Source organism: Hippocampus zosterae, chromosome 7 (genome assembly GCF_025434085.1).
Source record: "Hippocampus zosterae strain Florida chromosome 7, ASM2543408v3, whole genome shotgun sequence".
Taxonomy (NCBI): domain Eukaryota; kingdom Metazoa; phylum Chordata; class Actinopteri; order Syngnathiformes; family Syngnathidae; genus Hippocampus; species Hippocampus zosterae.
Window position 1 is genome coordinate 22,794,158 of NC_067457.1, and position 24,789 is coordinate 22,818,946.

The window sequence follows — 24,789 nt, forward strand, 5'->3', positions numbered from 1 at the left end:
AGTGAAGTTTATTTATTTTTTTGTCGGGATTGTGAGGACCACCTTGCTGCCAGTTTGCTGGACAGATAAATATACAGTAATCAAATATTAAAGAGTGGATTGCTGAGTGAGTGTGTGTGCATGACCTTTCAACATGCCTGCATATGTGAAGCCTTTTTTGCGGCGCTAACATATGAACAAAGATCAAAAATGTCACTGCGTACACACACGACACAATGGGAGCAACAGGCTTTTTTGTGCCCATCCATCAAGACGTCAGTGAATGAGAGGCGTGTGTGTGCAAATGCCACGGTTAACAGTCGGAATATTGTACAACATCCCCGCAGAAACATACAGTCCACAGAACAAGATGTCGAGACTCTCCCGTTGTGTTCAACAAGAGTGTTGGCTTTTAGAATTCTGTAGAACGCCAATAAAATAGTACTTTCTTGACAGTAAAAGTACAAAAATAAATAAATGAAAGGGACAAAAAAACCCCAGCATGCTAAGTGGTGACTTTTTGTCATGTTTCAGAGGAGGAAAAAGCACAAAGAGAAGCATGCCGAGACCATTCAAGCGAAGGCAATTAAAGTGGTCAAGACAGAGAAGGCAAAAGAGACCAAGGTGGTCCCGAATGCAAAGGATATGAACAAGCATCAAGAGGAGGAAGTCAAAAAATCAAAGGAGGTGAAGGTGAAGGTGGATCAGGAGGTGATCCATAAGGTGGAGGTAGCAAAGAAGGTAAAGGAGAAGGTACTGAAAGTGATCCAAGAGACCAAAACAATGACCGAGAAGATCAAGAAGGCAAATGTTAAGGACAACGACGTTGTACAGGAGGCAAAAGTAATGACTAAAGAAGTGAAGGCACCCCGGGAGGATGTGAAGAAGCCAAAGGCAGTCAAAAAGTCCGTCCAAGAAGTGAAGGAAATTATGCAGAAGGAGGGCAAGCTGGTCGTCCAGGAAGACGGAAAGGAAAATTTGAAACCTATCAAAAAGTCAAACGACATCCTGGAGTCTAAGGAAAGCAAAAACAGGAAGGAGGCGAAGGTAGTCCTGGAAGCAAAGGAAGAGGTGAAGAAGCCCGAGTCAGTCAAGAAGGAGAAAGTGAGGGTAGTCCAGCAGGCCAAGGAGACATTGACTGTGGTCCAGGAGGCCTTGAAGAAGGCAAAACCGATCAAAAAGGTGAAGGAGGAAAAGGAAACAATTAAGGACACGGTGAAGGTCATCCAGCAGGCCAAGGAAATGGTAACCGTGGTCCAGGAGGACTTGAAGAAGGTAAAACCGATCAAAAAGGTGAAGGAGGAAAAGGAAACGATTAAGGACAAGGTGAAGGTCATCCAGCAGGCCAAGGAAACGGTGACTGTGGTCCAGGAGGACTTGAAGAAGGCAAAACCGGTCAAAAAGGTGAAGGAGGAAAAGGAAACGATTAAGGACAAGGTGAAGGTCATCCAGCAGGCCAAGGAAACAGTGACTGTGGTCCAGGAGGACTTGAAGAAGGGAAAACTGGTCAAAAAGGTGCAGGAGGTAAAGGAAACAATGAGGGACAAAGTGAAGAACGATCAACAGGACAAGGAGACATTGACGGTGATGCCGGAGGAAGTGAAGAAGCCAAAGACAGTCAAGGTGAGGATCACCCAGGAGGTGAAGAAAACAATGGAGGAGGAGGTGAAGGTGATCCAAGAAGAGGTGAAGAAGGTGAAGCCGGCCAAGACGGTGGAGCTGAAGGTGATCCACGAAGTTATAGAAGTGCCTCTGAAGGAATCTGAGGCATCTTCCCTGGAGGCTTCATCTGGGAAAAGGAGGAGGAGGCGGCGACCACAGAAGGTGAGCTGTCATCGGGTTAACTGTTTATGCTCACTGGACACATTCGCTACACCTGTGCCGTCTGATATCATTAGACTCGAATCGTTTTTAAAAAAACTGGTCCCTCAGGGATGTCGATGGCGGTCTCACGGAAGTGGCACGAGATGCCGTGATGGCATGCGGACTCGATGGGAACAAAATGGAGCAGCACACAGTGGTCCATTCACACCATGACACACAAACACATGGGTCGCTCATTATGTAACCTCGCCCAGCAGGACAATTTTTGTTTCGCCCGGCTGAACTTGGTGTTCTTTTCTTACGTGGTTTACATGCTTTTTTAGAAGCGAGGGGGAAAAAAACTGTTGCATGCCATTTGGCTCAACCCCCCCGACCCCCCAAAAAAGCTGACTATAACTCCTAAAATTGATTTGTGGTTAATCAAAGGCACTACTCACTCCCATTCAACACGAGTTAGAACATGATTGGTTAGGTCATGTTAATGATAGCGAAAGTTTTGAAAAGATTTGTCTCTGTCTCATTTGTTTCATATCGGCAAAATTGGGCTGGATGGCCATTCCACTGAGTCGGTGGCCTTTGCGTCCACAGGAAATATAAAATTGTTTTATTTGCAATGCAAAGCGTTCTCCACATGAAACTGATTTTGTATTTTAAAATTGGCATCATTCCACAAGTCACATGGTCCACAGGAAGTTGCCTTACCACATCCTCTGCAGGCCAAAAGTAAATTCACTCATTTATATTTGAATTACGGAGGGAAGATCACAACAGAGTCCTGTACCTGATTTGTCGATGGTATCTTTTTTGTTTGTTTATGTTTTCTGCTGGAAATTTGAAACATTGATTCAGTTGCAGTGACCCAGATAAGATTTGGAGTCAGGCGTGCTATGCATAGCTAGCTCGAGACTGAATAAGTCTAGCGTACTACGATGGATCGAGAATAGGTATATCGGTCAAGCTCATACATTGCTGTGAATTCAAAAGATCCTTAAATAGCCACTGAAGGCCCAAGTCCGAAAGTCACTGATAGCAACTATTATATTCGGAATACTTCGATTGTGTTTCTGTCCGTTCTGGAACTATCATGCCTGTCTAACACGCTTCTCACGTCATGTTCATGTATGCGCCAATGCAGCGCAAATAACACCGTGTTATGTTTTGCGTTGGGTTCAGTGCCGGACGCCCCCCCCCCCCCCCACTCCCCTTAAATAAATGAATAAGTCGCGCAGTGCGCATGCGCGCCTCCTCTCCCGCTGCCGCCGCTCCTGCTGCTGCTGCTGCAGAGAATATGATGAGGGCGCCTTGAGGTGTGCCATCAAGTTCTGCATGCGACGCTTGTTAACGCACTGTTTGCGTGGCCCCCCCGCCGCCACCGCCACCATCACCACCCCCATCACCGCCACTCCTGCGGACATGTCGACCGTGAGTATGGTGATGACGTGGGCAGGTTCGGTGTCGGTTCGGACGCGTAGAAAGGGGTGGAGGTGGGGGAGAGGGGGGTGGGGGTGTTTGCAGGTGCAGGGCGGCCTCGTTGATGCCACTTAGAATATGAATTCGTAATGGGCGTGAAAAGTATTCAGAATGTAAACGAACGTAAATCACGTGGTGGCTATTTTGGGATGTGTTCAATGTTGACGAGTTTCCCTTTAAGTTCTGCGAGTGACGTGTGCGGCACACTTGCAGGTCACTTCATTAGGTACACCTGCACAATCTCATGCAAGCCAATTCTGGAAAACTGTCTTGTTTTTTTTCTTGCCGCAACTAAGCTCGGTCTCGCTATTCTCCAGACAATTATTTCAACCTGGAGTTATGTTGTCTTGATCTCTGCGTCTTTGTTACCATAATAATAAATTAAAAATATATATATAATCCTGTCAATTGTTAAACTATTTTAACTAGTTTGGTTGTTCTAGAACCATTTTTGTTAGGTCTATTTTAGTTCCGTTGATTAATCCGAGATTCATCCATGCTGGGTGTTTTGACTCGTGGTCTAGATGTCTCAACACTTAATCTTGCTCTCTAGCTATTCCGCATCTAATCATTGTCTAATAGAGCTCTGCCTTCCACATCTGTGGAGCTATACTATCCTGAGAGATATTATAAATACCAAAAAAAAAAAAACTTTATTTAGCCATTGAAGGTGCCAAATTTCCCACTCTTCTAGATATGTCAATCTTCATCTTATTTATCTATTTTATATTATTTATTTATTATTATAAATATATATATGATTGTATAATTATATTCTACAAATATATTGCTAATGCTATATTTTATATCGAAATTTAATTGAACTGTGTACAGTTCTTTCTGAAACATTTATTTTGTGCAATGAAAAAATTTTGCTGCTGTAGACTGCAAATTTCCCCAGTGTGGGACAAATAAAGGTTATCAGTTCTTATCTGTTAATTCAAGCTCCATGCTTGGTGTAAATTTTGAAGATATTTCTTTTGAAATCTATTATAAATCAATCCATTTGCACGATAGGTCTAGTGAGCTATTTAAGATCAATCTCATGTGGACCTATCCTACAATGTAGATTGATCTATTCATTATGGATCTTTGCCTTTTTCATTCCACTTGCCAAATTCATTCTCGCTCTATTTTTGGCCAATCTAGTCAGTATATCCATTCCGGCTATATTTACAATATTTCCAGAATATAATATGTAGTTTACCAGTCCATTCTAGTATTATTTCTCTTCTGAATCTGTTCATCTACCGTATGTTTAATCTCCTCTATCCAGCCAAACTGTAACTGGCTAGTCTCGAGACTAGTGAATAGAGTGCTAGGTTGTCTTTAATTTATGACTCTATTGCAGTCTATACAAGATCCATTTTGCTATGCATCCTAGATCGCCCTCTACGACATCTCTCGATCTATTGTTTTGTTCTCGAGTCGTTCATCTCTTACTCCAGATCATGTCCATTCCAAAGATTTTTTTTTCCTTTTCAAAATGAACTGTATTCTAAGTACATTTTCCACAGATAAGTATTATAATACGTTAACAACAGAGTCTGGCGGGATTTGAAATTTGACACGGGAGATATGATGTTGCGCTCATATGCCGTTCGGGGACTTCATCCGATCACAGTGTGTGTGTGATGGTGCAGCCAGCGCCCTGTCGAGGCAGTGTGGTTGCTCTGTGCCCTGACTCAGCACCGTCAAGGCGGAAGTGCCCTTCACGCGCATTCGGCAGTACGCTCTGCTCATGAGCAGAAAGAAAAAAATTATAATCAAGCAACACATTCAAAATGATAACCAATTACAGTATTTAATACAATAAATTAATGAAGTGTAAACGTCACGTCACTTCCGGAGTGAACGCTGGCGAATTTTGGACGCCGCTACTCCCCGTGATTTTTTGATTTTTAAGTCCATTTTTTGTCAATTTTTTATCTTTTATAGCCGACATATTTTATGTCGACCTGCTTTTATGGTCACCGAGTGAACAATGATCAATCCACACTCGATCGGCCGAACTGTCATTACCTGTCATCGAGTATTGAGTTGTCGTTGAGTTCCGGCTAGCGGCTAGCTTACCCACTAACTGTTGCTGCTTCCCGACTTCATTACTCCGGTCCGGCTATGTTGATCAGCTGTGAGTGGCTTGCTTTCTGCTGGTTCGCTCTGTGTGTTTTCCACCACTCATTGGAAGCGCTTCACCAATATGCAGCCACTGAGCTCAAACTCAACTTTAATCCACACGGTCCACCACCGCCTGCTCTGCTCCAACACCCGGACATCCTTTACGTGCCCCGGCGAAGATGCACTCACCGGGGCTCACGCCGAAACTATCAATACGACAACTCCAGCTCCATCAGGTCGTTCTGGTCCACCGCTCGCCGCCCACGGAAGAACACCGGACGCCGTGCGGATGCCTCTGTATTGACACGCGTCCCGAGGTCGGATAGCATCGCGGTCGCTCGCAGCTGCACTGCTGTCAACGTTGGCCTATTGAACATCCGCTCCCTTACGAGCAAGGGCCAGTTCGTCCACGACCTCCTGACAGACCGTGAGTTTGACATTCTGTGTCTGACTGAGACCTGGCAGCAGCCAAATGATTATGGTACTCTTAATGAAGCTACTCCACCGGGCTTTGTTTATCACGCTGTGCCGCGCACGACTGGGAGGGGAGGCGGCCTCGCGATGATTCTGCGCGAGGATTGGAAATTTGCACCTGTAAATGTGCCTGCTTTTTTATCTTTTGAAGCGACAGTTATACAGCTCTCTGGATCAACTCCCACACTGATTGCCACTATTTACCGTCCACCAAAACCAAACAAGAATTTTATCACTGACATTACTACACTCATCACCCATCTGTATACACTATCACCAAATGTGATTCTCTTAGGAGATTTTAATATACACATGGACAATATCAATAACTCACTCACCAAAGACTTTACCTCCTGCCTGGACAGTTTTGGTTTTCAACAGTATGTCAACTTTCCCACACACAGTAAAGGACATATTCTGGACTTGATCTGCTGTATTGGATTATCACCAACAAACTGTAAAACCGATCTCCTCCCATACACAGATCATCTATTGCTTTCATTCAATGTTAACCTGTCATTTTTCAAATCCAACCCACAACGCATTATACATTTCCGTAAAATCAAGGACATTAACCCGGACAATTTAGAATCACTTATCAACAACCTCCCCAGTACTGATTGTCTTTCTACAACAGATGAGTTTTTGACACACTACAATACAAATCTCCATAACATTCTCAATATCCTGGCCCCACTCAAAACCCGAACTGTCTCCTTCAACCAAACAGCACCCTGGTTTACCCCTACCCTCAGACAACTTAAATCAAAAGGCCGTCAACTTGAAAGATTATATAGAAAAACTGGACTCGCCATTCATAAAGAAATGTACACTACCCACTTTCTCCATTACAAGGACTCAATATCCAAAGCCAAATCTACCTTCTACTCTGGATTAATCAGTTCCAATGAAGGCAACCCCAGATCACTCTTTTCACTCATTTCTAAACTCACTAAACCTGCTGACACTCTTCCCTCACATCTCTATTCCACTGATTTTTGTAATACTCTGGCCTCATTTTTTACATCCAAAATCCAACTTATCCACCAGCAACTCACCCCTTCAGCTGCTCCTAACCCTCCTTCTCCATTCTCCCCGGTTCCTACCCACCTACTCTCTGCATTTACATCCCCATCTGTCCACCAAGTCTCCATCTTAATCCAGAAGTCCAAATCCTCTACTTGTCAACTTGACCCTCTCCCTACTGTTTTAGTCAAAGCTTCTATCCCGGCCCTCTCCCCTCTCATCACTAACATTATTCAAACTTCCCTCTCTACTGGCATTGTACCATCTCATCTCAAAACTGCTGCTGTCACTCCCATACTGAAGAAACCTGGCTCTGATCCCTGCGACTTGAACAACTTTCGTCCCATATCAAACCTTCCGTTCATCTCCAAACTTCTAGAGAAAACAGTAGCTGCTCAACTTCACACCCATCTTTCCTCCAATAAGCTCTACGAACAATTTCAATCTGGCTTCCGTCCCCTCCATAGTACCGAAACTGCCCTCCTCAAAATATGCAATGACCTTCTTCTCTCTGCTGACTCCGGTTCACTCGCCATCCTCCTCCTGCTTGACCTCAGTGCAGCCTTTGACACCATCTCTCACTCCATCCTCCTCGACAGACTCTCCTCCATTGGCATCACCAGCATCCCCCTCTCCTGGTTCCGCTCCTATCTTTCTGACCGCACCCAGTTTATCCAGCTCAAACGTTTTAGATCTCACCCCTTTCCCCTCACTTCAGGTGTTCCTCAGGGTTCTGTCCTCGGCCCATTGCTATTTCTAATCTATCTTCTTCCCCTTGGTAATATCTTCAGGAAACACCACATTCATTTTCATTGCTACGCGGATGACACCCAGCTCTACATCTCTACCAAACCTAATACCATACTTCCACCATCCTCCCTAACCAACTGCCTGCAGGAATTAAAATCTTGGTTCACCTCAAATTTCCTCAAACTGAATAGCAATAAAACTGAATTCCTCCTTATAGGCACTAAATCCAATCTAAACAAAATAAACAACTTCTCCATTCCCTTCGAAAGCTCTTCCATCTCCCCCTCCCCTCAGGTCAAGAGTCTGGGTGTCATCCTTGATAGCACCCTCTCCTTCACCTCACATATCAACCACATCACTCGTTCTGCATATTATCATCTTCGAAACATCCACCGGCTCCGCTCTTCTCTCACTCCTCAGTCCACTGCTATACTTGTACACACCCTCGTCACCTCGCGACTCGATTACTGTAATTCCCTTCTGTTTGGTCTCCCTCAAAAAACCCTCCATAAGCTTCAGCTGGTCCAAAATTCAGCCGCCCGCATTATCACACTCACACCATACATAAACCATATTACACCCGTCCTTCAACATCTCCACTGGCTCCCCATTATACACCGCATTCAATATAAAATCCTGCTCCTCACATTCAAATCCATTCATGACCTAGCCCCTCCATACCTATCTGACCTCATCCATATTCCTACGCCTGTCCGCTCTCTTCGTTCCTCCTCCTCTGTCCTCCTCTCTGTCCCCCCTGCTCGCCTCGTCACCATGGGAAATAGAGCCTTCAGTCGCTCTGCTCCCCAGCTATGGAACTCACTCCCCGCTGACCTTCGTAATACAGCCTCATTAACACATTTCAAATCCCGCCTCAAAACACATCTGTTTCGACAAGCCTATTCACTCAGACCATAAAGCCATTATTTTTATTATTTTTATTTATTTATTTTTGTTGTATTTTTTCTTATCTTATTTGATGTAGTTTTTAACATTGTACTCGTGATTTTAACTGCTTGTTGTAAGGTGTCCTTGAGTTTCTAGAAAGGCGCCCACAAATAAAATGTATTATTATTATTATTAATCCTAAATGTGTAGTCATTTAAGTTAATTTCATGTTTTTACTTTCATGTGGTTAAACACTGTTTGCAAATGTGTGCACACCCTCTTTTAAGTCGTCCTAATGTGGCTGTGTTCACAGTCAACCAAATGTAACCCTTTGAGGCACGGCAGTTACTGCAGTGGAGAGCTTCTCATGTTATCAGGTTACAGCAGCGGTCCCCAACCCCTGGGCCGCGGACCGGTACTGGTCCGTGGGTCATTTGGTATTGGGCCGCACAGAAAAAAATTAATGACTTATATTTCTTCCGTTTTATTCATTTCGGAATCTAAAAGATGTTTTATTTAGAAAATTTACATGATTGTCCGTCACAATCGTCTCCAGAATGTCACTCTTGACGCAGGTCAAGGCGCGCTTCTCGGTCACGCGATAGGTTACCGCTGAAATGAAACCCCTGGAGCTTGCAAAATGCGTAAAAAATAAACGTCTTTGGGAAGGGGAAAAGGCCCAGCCAGATTAGAGAAGAGGAGCCTACGGCTTCCAAGAAAAAGAAAGCTACATTTAATTCACAATATCCGGAGTCCTACTTAAAATACGGATTTATCTCAAAGGGAGATTCCCACGCCTCAAGCCCACTCTGAATAATATGCGGCATTGCCGAGTCGTATTTTTCATGCATTTTGCATCTTATTTTGAAGGCAGGTTTAAACGTTACCATCGCGAGCAGAGAGTGTTGCGGCCAGATAGGACGTTCCTTTTGTCATGATTCATGTTTATTTATTATGTTTCGAAAATACCATAATTTTCAAGCAGGTCATATGATCTTATTTTGTTGTATTTATCTGTCACACCTTCAAAGCCGCTCCCCGAAAATATTGTCTGACATGAAACCGGTCCGTGGTACGAAACATTTTGGGGACCGCTGGGTTACAAGGTGCATGAAAGGGTAAAAATCTTTCTAATAGGCTTTTGAACAAGGGTGTGTAGACTTTTTATATCTACTGTATGTTGTGAGGTGCTGAAGTAATTCTGCATCTCTGCCCGCAGGCCATAGAGGAGGTGCAGGACCAGCCCAAAAAGAGGCCCTTGGTCCGTGCGGCGTCGGAAGAGAGCGCCGCCGACGTGTACCCCCTGGGGGGCTCGCCTTCCCCGGGGGACACGCTCCCCTGGAACCTGCCCAAGCATCATCGCATCAAGCGTTCCAAGTCGGCCTCAGGCGATGTGCTGGACCCAGCCGAGCGCGCCGTCATCCGCATCGCAGGTACCATCTTTTTTTTTTTTTTGTTTTGTTTTTTACGCACACTCACTGCCCACTTCATTAGGGACAGCATCTCATTTTGGATGGCCGCATTGCACAGCATCGCTTTTATATTGACTTCTCACCAGACTGTGTGTACCTAATGAAGTGGCCAGTGAGTGTCTGCGCTTATCGATTTACAAGCGGACATGTGGTATGAAATAAGACCCCCTCGATATTGATTACTCAGGGTGGGGTCCTGCAGTGTAATATCATACGATATTACAAAAGGGCAAAGTAGACCAACCAAATATTCATCAAGAGTTTTTTTTTGGGGGGGGGGTCATTTAAAAAGCTCAATTTTTAATACATTCATCTCATTAAATAATACGTGAATATATTGTTAATTTGTAAAATAATGACGTTTATTTTTAATTCAAACTATTGTAGGAAACTATGAGTAAAATTAAAATGTTTATGACAATACTCTTAGAATGAGTATGGATTTTGTGTAAAATTCCAAATTCATCAAATGTTTACTCTGCAATTAAATATAGTTCAATTAATATGGATTCAAATGTTAAAAAAATTAAAACGAGCCCTATGTTTTACATTTGATTTCAACCTCATTTACGAATGACCTGTTCGTTTGAAAAATGAAATGCGGCACAATCCGAGATGCGGTTGCTCGTGTGAGCGAAGCGAACATGCGACATCTTGCACACGCACAAGGAAGGAGTTGAGATTTGACGTCAGCACTCACGGCGACAGGAACATTTGTTGTCCAGCTTGTTGAGAGGCAGCCAAAGGATCCAAGAAAGCACACGTTCACTTTTAATAAATCAAATGTGTGATAAATATCAAATGATAATGGGCGTGGCTGTATGTCATCGCTGTCTGCCGATGAACACGTTGCTCTGCCTTAACGATTGGCGCATTTAAACTCACTGGAATGATGTTCTTGGTGCTTTCTGCCATGTCCTGTTAAAAATATCCTCTCGGCTTTCAAAGTTGTGTTTGACGGCAGAGTTATCAAGTTTAGGGCTTCTAGCCCGGGGGTCTGGAATTCAAGTTTGGGTTCCAAGCCAAGGTTAGCGTTTCAGCTGTGGCTTACAGTTCGTGTTTCAAGGCCCAGTTAGGGTTTTAAGTCTGGCATAGTGATTTTTTTTTCCAGCCAACCAACCAATGAAAACAGGTCTTAACACAACATGTTCATAACAAGCCTCTCTATCGGCTCCCAGAAACCAAGTGAGTTTGTTCAGGGCCGAATTGAGTTATCAACTCTTGTGGCGGTTGAATGACCTCTGATACCATTTGTGCTTTGCAACAGATGCGTGTCATCTCCCCCGGCCCCCATAAGCACACGGTCTGTGCCTTTAAGAGGAGGGTCAGGCATGTCATGACATATGTCTGTGTTGAGGTGTGTGTCTGGGGGGGTGGACACACAGTCCAGGCTGAGTCTTGGGCCACGCAGACGGGCAGGACAGGCTGGCAGGGGCAGGGAAGGCTTTGTGTGCTACTTTTCCTTTTGTTTTGACCCAAGATGAGCGCAAGTGCGAGCGAGGCGGTGGCCAGCGTCAAGGAGAGCATGCGTCCTGTGGAGCGGGGGCAGGCCCAGCCCGCCGTGCTCACCCCGGGCCAGCGTTTGCCCGAGGAACAGGATTACATGCAGGCCTACGAGAACGTGAGGGAGAAGTATAAAGGTAACGCTTGCTCCGCTCCGCCAAGGGAGGGGAATGCCGCTTTGCTGTGGAAACAGGAAGTGGCATGCAATCAGACACTTTTATTAGGACCAGATGAGATGCCTGCGTTAGAACGTGAGCCCATGTGTCAAACCCCTGTGCCAACCTATCGGTATCGCAGTGATTTGCTGGAGGAACGGAAAGATCCAGAAAAACACAAGAGATTCCAATATTAAAATACAATCCGACACTTTTTTTTTTTTATCAGGGGTGAGATGAGCTGCCAATGAGAGCACATGTAAGCCCGCGCGCCAAGCCCATGTTGCAAGCAAGCGGACCACTAAAGGCTCCGACGTTGACTTACTCGGGAGGCAGGAGGCACCTTTTTTTAATTCGGATTGGACAGGTTGACTATATCAGAAAATGAGAGCCAATGTGTCAAGAGAGTGGAGTCTTAACTGTCGCTTTGCTTGGAAAACCGGAAGTGGAAATGCTTTCACAGTAAATCGAGCACTATAATATAAATATTATACACAAACCCACACCAATAAAAAGATGTTTTATTTTGAAAGCGCAAAGCAAACAGAGCCTCCTTGTTTGCACTGCATTTAGACGTGGCGGTCTAAATGCATCCCAGCATGCAATGTGCCCCCCCCCCCGCCCCCCACACCTTCTTAGGCACCCGAAATACACACTTTGGAATACGCTCCCTTGTGTGTGTGTGTGTGTGTGTGCAAATGGCCTCCGTTAATACCGTACTTCCCTCAGATCACTTTCATGCAACTCAAAAATAGTAACATGCACACGCTTCTGCTGCATTTGTTGTGGCCGCTCCCAGCTGAAAAGTATCATTTAAGTAAACATCAAATCAAGAAGATTTAACACCGTTTTCAACCGAAACACATTTCCTTTTTTTTACCGTGAGCTTAATCTCAACACACAATGCCAAACCCCATAGGTGGTCGAAGCAAACTAGCATCTATAATTATAAACCTTTCAACAACTGATACGGCAATATGTGGCCAATATAACACTACTGACAGGCATATATTCTTTATCCTCTATGCAAACATTACTAATGTTAAAACAGTGTAGTTGCAATGGTTTTTGGTCACCAAATTTGGTATGTAGAATGTCTCAGACAAGGGGGAACAGATGATGAGGCGCTGGAAGAAGGACAATCATGGGAGGACAAGCCCCTACATGGGATGTACCACCGGACCATAACTGAAGTGGCCGATCTCAAGAAGTCCTCTCAGTGGCTAGAGAGGGCTGGCCTGAAGGACAGCACAGAGGCACTCATCCTGGCTGCTCAGGAGCAGGCCCTGAGCACCATTGAGGCCCAGATATACCACACCAGACAAGACCCAAGGTGTAGGTTGTGCAAAGAGGCACCTGAGACGATCCAACACATAACTGCAGGGTGTAAGATGCTGGCAGGGAAAGCCTACATGGTGGCCAGGTGACTGGCATCGTCTACCGAAACATCTGTGCGGAGTATGCGGAGTACAGCAAGGACACTGCTCAGAACCCTCAAGCTTCCTGGCCTCTGGTAGAGGACCCGAGCTGAATGAGAGACGGACACCACCCGAGATGAGGATTTATTTTTTTAATGCATTTCTAATTTTTGTGTAGGGCAGGCTTCATGGGGTGGGCGCTGATGTGACCTCCGTTGACAGAGTTCCTGCTTGTAAATTATCTTCACTTATGTTCACACCGAGGTGCCAGTTTGGATCTGAACACAACTTTCTCAACCTCATGCGAGACTTGGCGGCAGTGGGCCAAAAGCACTTTTCACTGTTGAGCCGGCGATAAAACATTCTAATGTGTGAAACCGTATTCTTCTTCAAATTTATGGAAGTACCAAGGTACGAAACATGCAGTAAATAATTTATCTCAAGCCTAGAGGGACAGAAGAACCCGAAAAAATGTATTTGGGCAAAAGCAAGGGGATGCGTTTGAAACTTTGCAGTTAGTGACACATCCTTGGTCAGGTGCAAAGTGAGCAAGGCTCGGAACTGGAGTAGGAAGTGATGTTTGAAATGGATCTGGGATAAGAGGACCGTCGGGCAAGAGATTTAGTTTCTTTCTCCTCCAATCCCAAGCTTGAGATTTAGCAACAGCTGACATTAATTATGCAATACCCCCAACACACGTTCCTAAAAACAGACACAGGAGTGGAAGCTGCAGAAAGGTCAAGTCCACTTTTACCCTCAAAGTCCACTTTTGGACAATTTCTTCTCACTAAATGCAGTGAGACCACACACGGCTGTTGTTGTACTCAGAATAGTGTGTTAACCTTGCATTATAAGCCACATGTTGCTTCACCAATATCTTCTGATGTCATCGGTAAACATGACTGAGTGTCTGCCGCCTGCTCATCCCTCCAACAATAGTGCTAACTCCGAGCGAGCTCAGGCACGCCACAGCGAGCCAGACTCACGCGCGGAATGTCAGCCGTCAGACCGTACGTGCTCGCTCTCAGCCGCCGTTTTCGCATCCAGCGCTGCGTGAAAGAGAAGCTGCCAACGGATAGACTTTGCTCTGTCAGCTTTTTTCGACACTAACGACTCATTTCAACCAAGTCAACCACGTTTAATGAGCGTTAACCTCTCCCAAGGCTCCCCCCCGCCCACCATTTGTGGAATTAGTCACTCGTCAACTTCTACTATGCTAATATTTTATTTCTCAGGCCTACGCAGAGCTTTTTCATCCCAAGACCACGAGGCGCTCGAAAGAAACCATGCTGGCTAGCTCAAAGCCCACATGCTAGCGGTCACATCTGACTTATGTTTCTCCCCCCCCCCCCCCCCCACCCCCCTCCCCCAACTCACTTTGGTCTTTCGCCTTCTCTCCTATATGCGCACACACTTATGGCAGACAACGAGGCATTCTAAAGCGGCCAAAAAACATTCAGGGAAACTGAAAAGGTGAAAAACGGTTTCATGCCATATTGTCGCATTTTCTGAATGTTTTCAGCAATTATCTGCAAACAAGGTTAATAATATATTTCAAAATAAATGTCGGAATCTACTTTACAGGGCCTCTAAATTATGTTTGCCTATTCTGGATCAGAGCCAGATTAAACCTGGTTTGAAGAAGAAGTTGTTTTAATTGCATTAGAGTTGAGCAATATCATGAAGTAGTTTTTACAAACGGGAAGAGTGACGAATAGCAAAAAAAACATGTGCCCAGGTAGTGTGCTCAGGTAACATCTACATGATAAAAAAAATACCCCCCCCCCCAAAAAAAAATCCAACATCATTTGTATTTTTTTGATTACAGTTTCATCAGCATACAAATTTAAATTTGCAATGCCAAAAATTGCAACCTGGAAGTTGTAAACCAAGGGTTGAAAGCGGTCGTTGTTCTCAGTCTTGCTGTTGAATTCAGCAGGTTCCTGTTAAAGGGGAGAAGGGGGGGGGGGAGAAAAAACTCCAGGTGACTCATCTTTTGTTTTGGAGAATTCCGTTTCAAATTTACCACTCCATCATAATTCTCTCGGATTGGCTAACTTGTGAAAAATGTTCGGTATTTATGCCATAAAATCGAACGCAGCTGCGAGGACTTTGATCCCAACTACTCACAAACCATTGCACTGACCAAGTGGAGGCAGCATGACGGCAATCATGTGACTGTCAAAGCTATTTGATTAATCCCGTTAGGTGACACAGAACTGCAAGTTTCCCAAACGTATCCGCCTTTTTAAAATGCTGACTCATCACACAGGTGAAATTTTACAGAATGATGATGTCAACTGAGTTAATTGGGCCTGACCGAGATATATATAATTTTTTTAGGCTAATTCTGGTATGAGGCAGAGTAATAGTAATCAGCCGATTAAAAACAAAATCGATATCCCTTAACATGTATAGTGCTAAAGATTATTTATTTGTCATTTTACCAATCTTTCTAAGCAACGGACAGACAACAGATTTAACCCTTCCATCCACCCACCTGATAACACGACAAGCTGTCCACTGTCGTAAGCGCTGTCCCTGAAAGGGTTTCAAGTGAAATCCGAAACAGACCTGGGATGTTGTTGGATGCACAGATTACCTGCTTATTTACTTATTTCACTGCGGGCAGCCTCCATGACAAGTCATGCTGAGTCACCGTCTGGGTGGCAAACCCATTTTTGTATCAATCGTAACATTTCGTCACTTAGAGCAAGTTCACCTCGATTTTCCTGGCACCTTCCTGTTAAGGAGGAGTAGGAGGAGGATGCACCATCAGGGTGGGGCAAGAGGATTTTTTTTCCCACATCCCCCAATGAAAGGGTTTTTGTGCAAGGCAGGAGGGGACAAAAACACGAAAGCTGCCAACTCATTGAGCGAGCCAGTAAGAGAGAGAGAGAGGCACTGGATAGGCTGGTCGTTTGCAGTTTTGAGACTATTCCATCCTCAAGTTGGACGTTTGGGAGTCAGCGAGCATGGATCCGGCCAGGTCAATCCAGCACGAGATCAGCTCCCTTAAAGGTACTTGACCCTGTTAGCGTCATTAGCTAGTTCGCTCACAATGCATCAGAGGCTGGCAACAAGAAGTTGAGGAATGAGGATCATTCCGTAGCTTTTGTTGCCTTTTGTAGGGTGGCCGCGAGCGGAGGGAGGTGAGGGGGCAACTGCATGCATGCGGCAAAGCGGAGCTGCAATGCAGCATCGCCGTGGCAACAAGTTTGTGGAGGCATGTGGACTAGACTCGATGTTTTTGAAGCGCGTGTTAAGTTGCCTTTAAGGGGCGTGACTGTGTCTAAGATGTGTGACATCATGACGAGTTGGCATCCAATCGGGAGCTGCCGCTCGCCTGCCTTCTCTTTGAATCGATGTGACTCGCAGGACCGGAGAAACATGCATTAGCTGCAACCTTAAATATCATTGACGTTAGGCAGGTGACGAGCATTACAAAGTGCTTGTCAGGTCCGATTTTGGCAGGCTTTCTTCTTCTTTTTTATTTTTTAAATTCCAGCGCTATCTGCTGAATCTGCTAGGTCAATGCTTTACTAAGCAACCTCATGACTGACTTGCTAACTAACAGATAACTGAATTACTAACATGCTAACAATATAACTCGCTTACTGAGTAGCTTATGATCTAATTTAGTTCATAATTAAAGTTATTGACAAGATAACTAACTTGCTAACCAAGGCACTTCCACCTCAACCAACCTTTGTATTACATACAGTAACTAAGTAGATCCCCGTCGTACTCACTTCTTACCAAATTTACGACAGGCGCTGAAGAATTAAATTACTAACTTGCTGATTAGTCTTACTTATTAACTAACCTACTAAAAAGATGGTCTACTCATTATGCGATTTATTACCTAATTTACTAGATAACTAAGTGGATACTTGGATAACTGACTTAACTAACTCACTGGCTTGCTTACTATGTACTTAACTATAACTCTACTCACGTACAAGATTAGTTGCTTATTAACTTACTGGTAATGAACTGGGCGGCTCGGTGGGCTAGCGGTTAGCGTGTTGACCTCACAGTGCGCAGTTTGCATGGTTAACTACCATGCAAACTTCCTAGTGACTGTCTAACTTATGTACACACTGTATATCTTGTTTGCTAACTTACTCAAAAGAAAATTATGACAAACCTATGCACTAACTTATTGACCTACATGTCAACATCCAATTATGAGAATTTTTTTCAACCAGCTCCTATTGGATCAGGATGAATTTGACTTTCGATGGAGATTTTGAGATGACAACAGTCTGAAGCTGTTTTTAGGAATTGCTGTTTTGAAGAGGGATGTGAAAATGGTTCGGCCAAGGCGGAGGGTGTGTGTGTGGTGGGGCGGCTGTCGTGCTTGGAATCCAGAGACAAAAACTCCCTTGCTTCATTGGGTTTGCCCCCCCCCCCCAAAAAAAATCGCTCAAGTTCAGAAGCTTTTATCCAACACTCACAGCTTCTTCTGAATGAATCTTGCACGGCGATCAAAACAGCCTAGTGTTCCGGTCCTCTCTGGCTCAATTCTTGACCACAAATATTCCCAGTTTATTTGGGATTGATCCTGTCTTGACCTGGCAAATAGCAAAGACTAAAGATTCAGTGCCTGCGATTAACTGTGAAACGTTTTAGATTTGGTGGGCAAAGCGTGGCCGCAAAGTCTCACGGCTCACCATTAAAGACGACACTTTTGAACTATGTCGGCTTCCACAAGGTCAGCTTTTGTACAGTCTCGGTGTAAGTTTGTAGTGTACACAGACTCATGGTGAAAGTGCTAATAAAGCTCGCGGGTCAAAACCGGGTCTTTTGGCTTGTTGCTTTGGGAGAAGCCGGACATATTCAGCCAACAGATAAGATGACAGGAAGTGATGTCATAATACAGATCAATGCTGGATCTGAAGCTTTTCATTTTTGTTGGCACCAAGCCCTCACTTGAAAAAACACTGCAAACCATCCGTAGTCAATGACCATTGATGAAATTAAGCAAGATAAAAAGTGATATTGTGTCTTATGCTACGCTTTTGAGCATGTCATTTATTAGTTAAAAGTAATAAGCAACAACAAATTTCGAATTGTTTGATCTCATCTGTTATTCAGCACAATTGGGTACATATAGTAATCACTTGGCCCTGATGCATGCAGACCATATCCAGCAAAAGTATATTTATAGATTTGATCTAGATCAGTGGTGTCAAACATACGGCCGGTGGGCCGGAACCGGCCCACAAGGAGGTTTGATCTGGTCCGCAGGATAATTTAAAAGTGAAAAAATGCATAAAGAACACGCAATGAATATTTTTAATAAGGTGCAATTCGTGGAATATCCTCTAGGGGGACATACTGTTTTGTTCAGAGAAGAAGACAACAGCAGCCTCAGTCTGACATGTGAATACTTTATCCTTTACACATTTAATAGCACTCTCCTTAGTTTGTAAAGTGTAGGTAGGCAGGGATTAAATTTAGATTTTGTATGCACATGTGTAAATGGTTTAAAAATTCCTTTCTTTATAAATCTTGTTTAATCTTAAAATGCATGACTATATTTTTCAATAACAATTACTTAAAGTAAAACTTAAAGTTTTATAAAGTAAATTGGACATTTGTCTAAGGAAATCTAAGGTGCTTCATGAAATGTTTTTTTACAAATACATGTTCATTCAATTTCAACGTTTTCCGAATGTTCTTGTGCTCCTTTAGACCAAAACAAAGGAAGCGCATGATATTTTGTTTATTTATAGTAGAGTATGGTATAATTTTAATGGTGGTCCGGCCCACTTGACATCCACCGAGGCCGTATGCGGCCCACAACGTAAAATGAGTTTGACACCCCTGCCTTAAAACATTGTCTGTGTAATTGTGTAAATTGGCACTGAATGTCCTGTGCTGGAACCACACGTTTTCAAGTCAGGAATTTCCCTTGAGTGGCCATTGGGTGGTGCTCTTGGCCGGACCCTCTCATGAAGCAAGATGATTCTTGCACTAGTGTAATATTTTATTAGAATTAGGACCATTGTGACGTTGAAGTGCTATTTCCTGATGGATGCTACAGTGGAGCGTTTTGTTTTTTTTTCCCCTCGAGGCGGTGCAAATGCCTGCAGTCGTCTAGAGTCTGAAAGAAGTCCATTGTTATTCCTGAACTACTATATCTTGTTCAGAAGACAACCCCTGAGTCTTGACTCGTACAAGTAGCATCCAGGCTAGGGCGGGGCAGGTCTTTGTGCGGCCGTCACGCTAATCTGGGGCCTTAAACATGTGCTTTGTCATCGTCGTCGTCGCACTGGTTTGCATCCTCACTGACTGCACGTAGCTTCTTAAAACCACGCAGCCACAATATTATTGATGCAAGATGTTTTATGACATCTGTACAGCCCTCTGAGCAAGACGTTCAGTTGAAAACCTCCAAATACAAAAATAACATGATTTAATTAGGTCCAAATATATATACATATATTTTAAATATCTGCTTTTATGTTGATAACATTGCTCTGGTTGTAGTTTGCACTGGATCACATAACTATTTTCTACAGAGGGTAGCATAAATTAGCATGACATAGACCTACTGTATCATAAACAAACTTCCCTCCCCATTGTGACACACTCACTACCAGGAAGTGTGTCTTTTGTTATTGTTTTTCTTTTAGTGGAACTGTTGCCACGAGCAACAATGTTAGCTCCTCTGTCTCAACTGTACTGACTCATGTTTTGGGGGAGGGTCACATTGCCATGGTTACCGGCATTTTTTAGATAATACATGTCAATGGGTGGTTTATCACACACTCGCATAAACTTGAGTGCACTCACCTTTGGACCAAATTCTTGAGGTAGTTCGGGGGCAAATTTCTGCTCGTATCTGTTTTGTGCCTCTCACCCATTTTTGACTATTTTTAGTTGGATTTCATTGCATAAATTTGCCATGATGTCATTCAAACAGAAGAACAAGCCATGCCACATTGTTGCATAAACTCAGTGAGAGTGATTAGCAGATGTCAAGATCATAAATAATTCACTTAAGACACTGAAGCCAAACATGTGGAGTCCCACAGGGCTCACTTCTCGGCTTGCTGTAATTGGAACTTTACAAGCTGCTACTGCAGTAATGAGCTGCTTGACATTTGCGGTATTTCTTTCATGCCGTGCACACAGGTTAAGATTCTATACCATTACTAACCGGTTAGCTTCTTTCATGTTCCTTCACATACTCCTCTTTCTTGTTTCTTTCATGTTGTGCATGTGACGTCCCGCAGGGGTTTGCACTCAGTTTACTGTAATTTAAACTCTGGGCGTTGTTAAAATGTCAAACAGAATCATTTAATCTTTGATAACATACATAAGAAATCTGATTATTCCGCAGGGCATCAATCAAAGCGTGTTGAGTGCCACAGGGCTCACTTCTCAAACCATTGCACTTAATGGTTTACTTGCTACTCCTACTCGCTGGTTGTTGAAATATTTAAACAGTCACTTAATCTATGATAACATACAGTTGGTCACACAAAGCTTAGTTGTACCAACGACTTTTCGTCATGTACTGCGTGTTTGTCTTCGTTTGTTGGGTGAAAGGTGATCTTTGTTGGAATGCTCCCAACAATTCACTCCCAGATGTTCCCACGCCGGCTGTTCCCGAATGGGAAACTGCAGGGTTGTGTTTTTAAAAGTTTGGAAGACAACCCCGCGTCTTAAATCACTCGCCGTATGAGTCCAGCAGGAATGCAGCCTCGCCCCTCATTTCTCCAATTGGATTCAGTGGCCGACGCCATCTCTTGATGATTATACTGTCAGATAAAAAAATATTTCATCATACGCCCGTGGCATAAATCTTTTGACTTTGTGATATATGACGTCTGATTCAGGTTATGAAAAGCAAGAGGTCTGCTCTTGCCATCCAAAAAGAACAACTCAACCTAGACCTTGATGTTATAAAACATCCCTGTGATCTCCCACATTTGGGGATTTTCCCAGCATTGATGCGTATCAAAATTGGTGAATGTGTGGATGATTTACTATCCCGATTTATCGTTTTTTTTTTCCATACTCAAAAACTCTCCAAATTTCTCCGGTGTTCTTCACTGCGTAAATGTCCATTTGGTTGTGTTTCATTTCGCAACAAGAAACCCGGGAACCTCGTTTTTCACGAAGAGACCCACAGAAAAACACCCAGAATCCATTGCCAAAAATACATACAAATTCGGCCATTTTAGTTTGAAATGGACTGAGGGTCGTAGCAACTTCACTTAGCAACATAACATTTGGTATTTGGTGTCACATGAGTAGATCTACAAAAATTGTCAAGAAGCCACACCCCCAAAAACACATGGGAAGTTTCCCATACTGATTTGTTTATTTTTGTTAGTATAAAGAAAGCAGCATGCAGCGTTTTCACCCATGAAAATTAAAGGATGGCGCAGTTCCACCAGTGTGTTTAAAAGCAAATTACGGGGGAGAAGTACCCCCCAAAAAAATTGTAAATATGTTCCAAACCTCCCGTGTATATTTTTGGCCCCACCAACAACCGCTTTGCCTCCCTGGAGCCGCGTTCTTTCCATTTCAACCTCCTCGCGAAAGAAGCTTGACTTGGAAAGAACAATTGTCTTCTTGTGAATGGGAAGGAAATGTGTGCGACGCTCTTTGAGATATTTCATCGGGTCCAAAAGAAACGCCACACACAAGTTTCACGGCGGACGGATTAGTTGGCAACCCAACACATACTTTGTCAAACTATGAATCCCTGTCATACTTTTAAAGAGAAACAACTCAACCACAAAATGTTTCATCTTCACTTCTTCTATATTAACTCATTCAGTACCAGCCAATTCTGGACCAAGTCTGAAAAGACGTTTAAAAACGTCTTTGGGTGTGAATGAGTTAATTCAATTTATTTTAGCTTGACTTTTTTTTGAGGGGTGTGGGGTCGAATTGTAGCTATAGCCTGCAACAGCTCTTCAATCCTTAAGCATATCGAACTTAAACAGCGTTCACTGCTCCCATTTCTAAAATGTTGAATGATGTAATTCAATGCGCACATCAGAAGATTTATGATCCTAAACGCTTTTGGCTGGGTATCGCGCCCTGTATAGCTTCCAGATGCTGACAACTGCGATTCCCCTGCTAACCTCCTCCAATCTGCTCTTCTTTAGTCCTGGACCTCCCTCATGGGTGCCACGTTTGACATGTTGGGATTTTTCATGTGTCGCTCAGTTCGTTGACCTGGCTACGGGGTTAATTATTTTATTTGTGTCCGGGATTGTCATCTCGACTCGTTTGTGGGAGCCGATAATATGATTTGCTGACCGTTGAAGTGATGAGCCTGTCGTTTTTAATCTGACTGAATGAGAAGCAGGCGGAAAGCTACCGTGCTGATGTTGTCCGATGTCCCTTTTTATATCCATGGATAAAAATAGTTTGGCTGATGAAATGCGCGTTGGGAAGAACCACACAAAAATATTTTTAAAAACATAGATGAATGATATAGATATATTCCTGCCTTTATCCTCTTGTGTTACGGTCAGGTTAATATATACAGTATATATATACATATATATATATATTTTTTTTTACATAAATGAATGGAGGTGTTTTTGCATCATGTTTTTAAATCCGCAGCATTTTTTAACCATAGAAATACATCTTCAAACTTATTTTTAAAATACATTTTTGCCTTCTGACCTCTTAGCCTCTTGATCAATTTATTTATTAAATGTAAATATTTGTTTAAAATATCACGAAAAGAACAAAACAAGGCTTAGCATATTTTTGTATTTTTAAATAATGTTAACGTGGGTCAGTTTGACCCGCAACTGAGCGGAAGGATTAACATTCTTGATCGTACACATTTAGAGGTTTTTTTTTTCTGATGCCCTCTGCTGCACTTAAATTGCATCAGGGTCGGTTTTATTTTCTTTTTGGTATAAATAGCAATTAAAAAAAAAAGAACAGAAAAGAAATGTGTGGCTAATTTACACATAAAAAAAGTAGCCAGGCCGGAGATGGGAAATGTTGGTGTGGTGCAGGCAGGCTCATGTTTTCCAGCCAGTGCCTCTCTTAGGGAGGGTGAAGAAGCTGCAGCAACATGTGGCAAGAGGTGGCCCCCCTCCCGGCGTCTCTCTGGCCGGACTGCCTGCTGTGGCGTCTGCTGGCTTTTCTGTCTTCTCCGTGTGATGCGTCGGGACGTGACTAGAGAGCCTTAAAATGGAGTCCATCTGTAGCCGAGACTTCATGGAGCTTTTGATTCAGAACGGTCAAGGTAGGTGGCGACAGTTCAGTCTTTCTACCAAGAGGTGTCAGCACGTAAATGCTTTTTAGTGGACAGCAGCTGATGCTGCCTGCTCTGTTGTTGGCTAAACCGTCACTTTAAAAAAATCATGTGCTTCATTTTGGAAGCTGATTGTTGACTTTCTTTGGAGAAATTTGAGCTTCAGAATGATCATAATGATTGATGATCATGATTTGGGGGATGTAGTAGCTGGTGTAATACCACATTCGTCCTCAGGTGTCGGTAGTGAGTCATTTCAGATTGTTATTTTTTTAAGGCTTTGCTTATTTTCTTTTATGTCTATATCGCGCAGCTTAGTTATCTTTTTTTAATGGAAATGTTATGGTGTCGAGAAAAACTGAGTGTCTGGCAAACTTTCTGCAACCTCGAATGAACCCTGACATTATCTATGTGCGCACAGACTGCGCAAAGCAAACCTCTGCCACCCAGTGAGATATGGGCTGTAATGTTTAATCGAAGGAGGGAGGGAAAAAAAACACTCAACACGGGGCCTGACAGTAGTGTAGCCTATTCATTTAATAACGTAATTCTTTAATTTTAATTTCAGGATCCACAATCATCGCTATTCTGAATTCAGTGAAACTGAGTTTTATCAAACACATGAATTCTGAGTGGTGCAACATAGCTCTGTTTAATTTTAAAACTGGATGAACTCATTTTAACTTTGGTTTTTACTCATCTCTAATTAGAGCAAATTTTTGATTCAATGAGTTTTTGGTGCAAGCCAGCCAAGAGTTATAATCTCATGACACCCACGCTATTCATTTGCCCTTTGATGCTGTTTTGCATTGTTGTTAGCATTATTTGTTTGTTTTTTTTAGTTCGCAGCCGTGCTCTCGTGCTGATATTTTTGCATGCAAAAAAATATACATATCAGAAAGAAGGCTCGTATCTCAAACCTTGTAAGTCGAGTCCCTCATGTCTCAAGGCACCTCTGTATATATTTTTTTAAATAGAACCTGTCTGGTTTTGGAAGAACACTTGGGCCTACTAGCTACTGTATTTTTATTTATTTTGAATTCGGTTGCTGCCATTGACGGCTATGGACGTCAAAGATGCATTTACTGGGAGTGAATGAGTTAATGTTGGTCTTTCCATCGGTACTTGGCGAGCAAAGTATTTCTCCAACTTTGAGAACCACTGCTGGATAACCCACTCGTCTCATAGACCGCTAAATTGGGGGGTTTGTAGTCGCCGTGGCGACAAATGAAGGTTTTGAAACTTTTTGCTTTAAGGACCCGGTATTCCATAGGTTGCTTTAATCAATGCTTGCGTCCAGACTGAAGCATTACTGTGCAGAACATTGCCATAACACTTTTAGAAAGAAAAAAAAAATGAGGCACATCATGCGGGCGAGGCGCAGCAATTTTTTTTTTTTAAACGACTTTCACAGAGGCCTCTTTGTCAGACCACTTTTCCGCCCTTTGTCCAAATTTTTT

General features: G+C 43.3%; 1 protein-coding gene across 18 annotated transcripts in view; it reads left to right on the forward strand.

Annotated features, from left to right (window-relative positions):
- pleca (plectin a) overlaps positions 1-24,789 on the forward strand; it is a 69,144-nt gene that overhangs the window by 1,201 nt on the left and 43,154 nt on the right. For 6 of the 18 annotated variants that reach the window (XM_052072474.1, XM_052072478.1, XM_052072481.1 and 3 more), the window contains exons 3-6: positions 514-1,194; positions 1,306-1,383; positions 1,495-1,803; positions 9,749-9,962. In XM_052072474.1, the coding sequence (XP_051928434.1) occupies positions 514-1,194; positions 1,306-1,383; positions 1,495-1,803; positions 9,749-9,962 (1,282 nt within the window). Of the gene's footprint in view, positions 1-513; positions 1,804-3,071; positions 3,226-9,748; positions 9,963-11,481; positions 11,642-15,949; positions 16,099-23,187; positions 23,321-24,789 lie in introns of those variants that run through there. The other 12 variants (XM_052072485.1, XM_052072487.1, XR_007963439.1 and 9 more) reach the window with 9 other exon arrangements.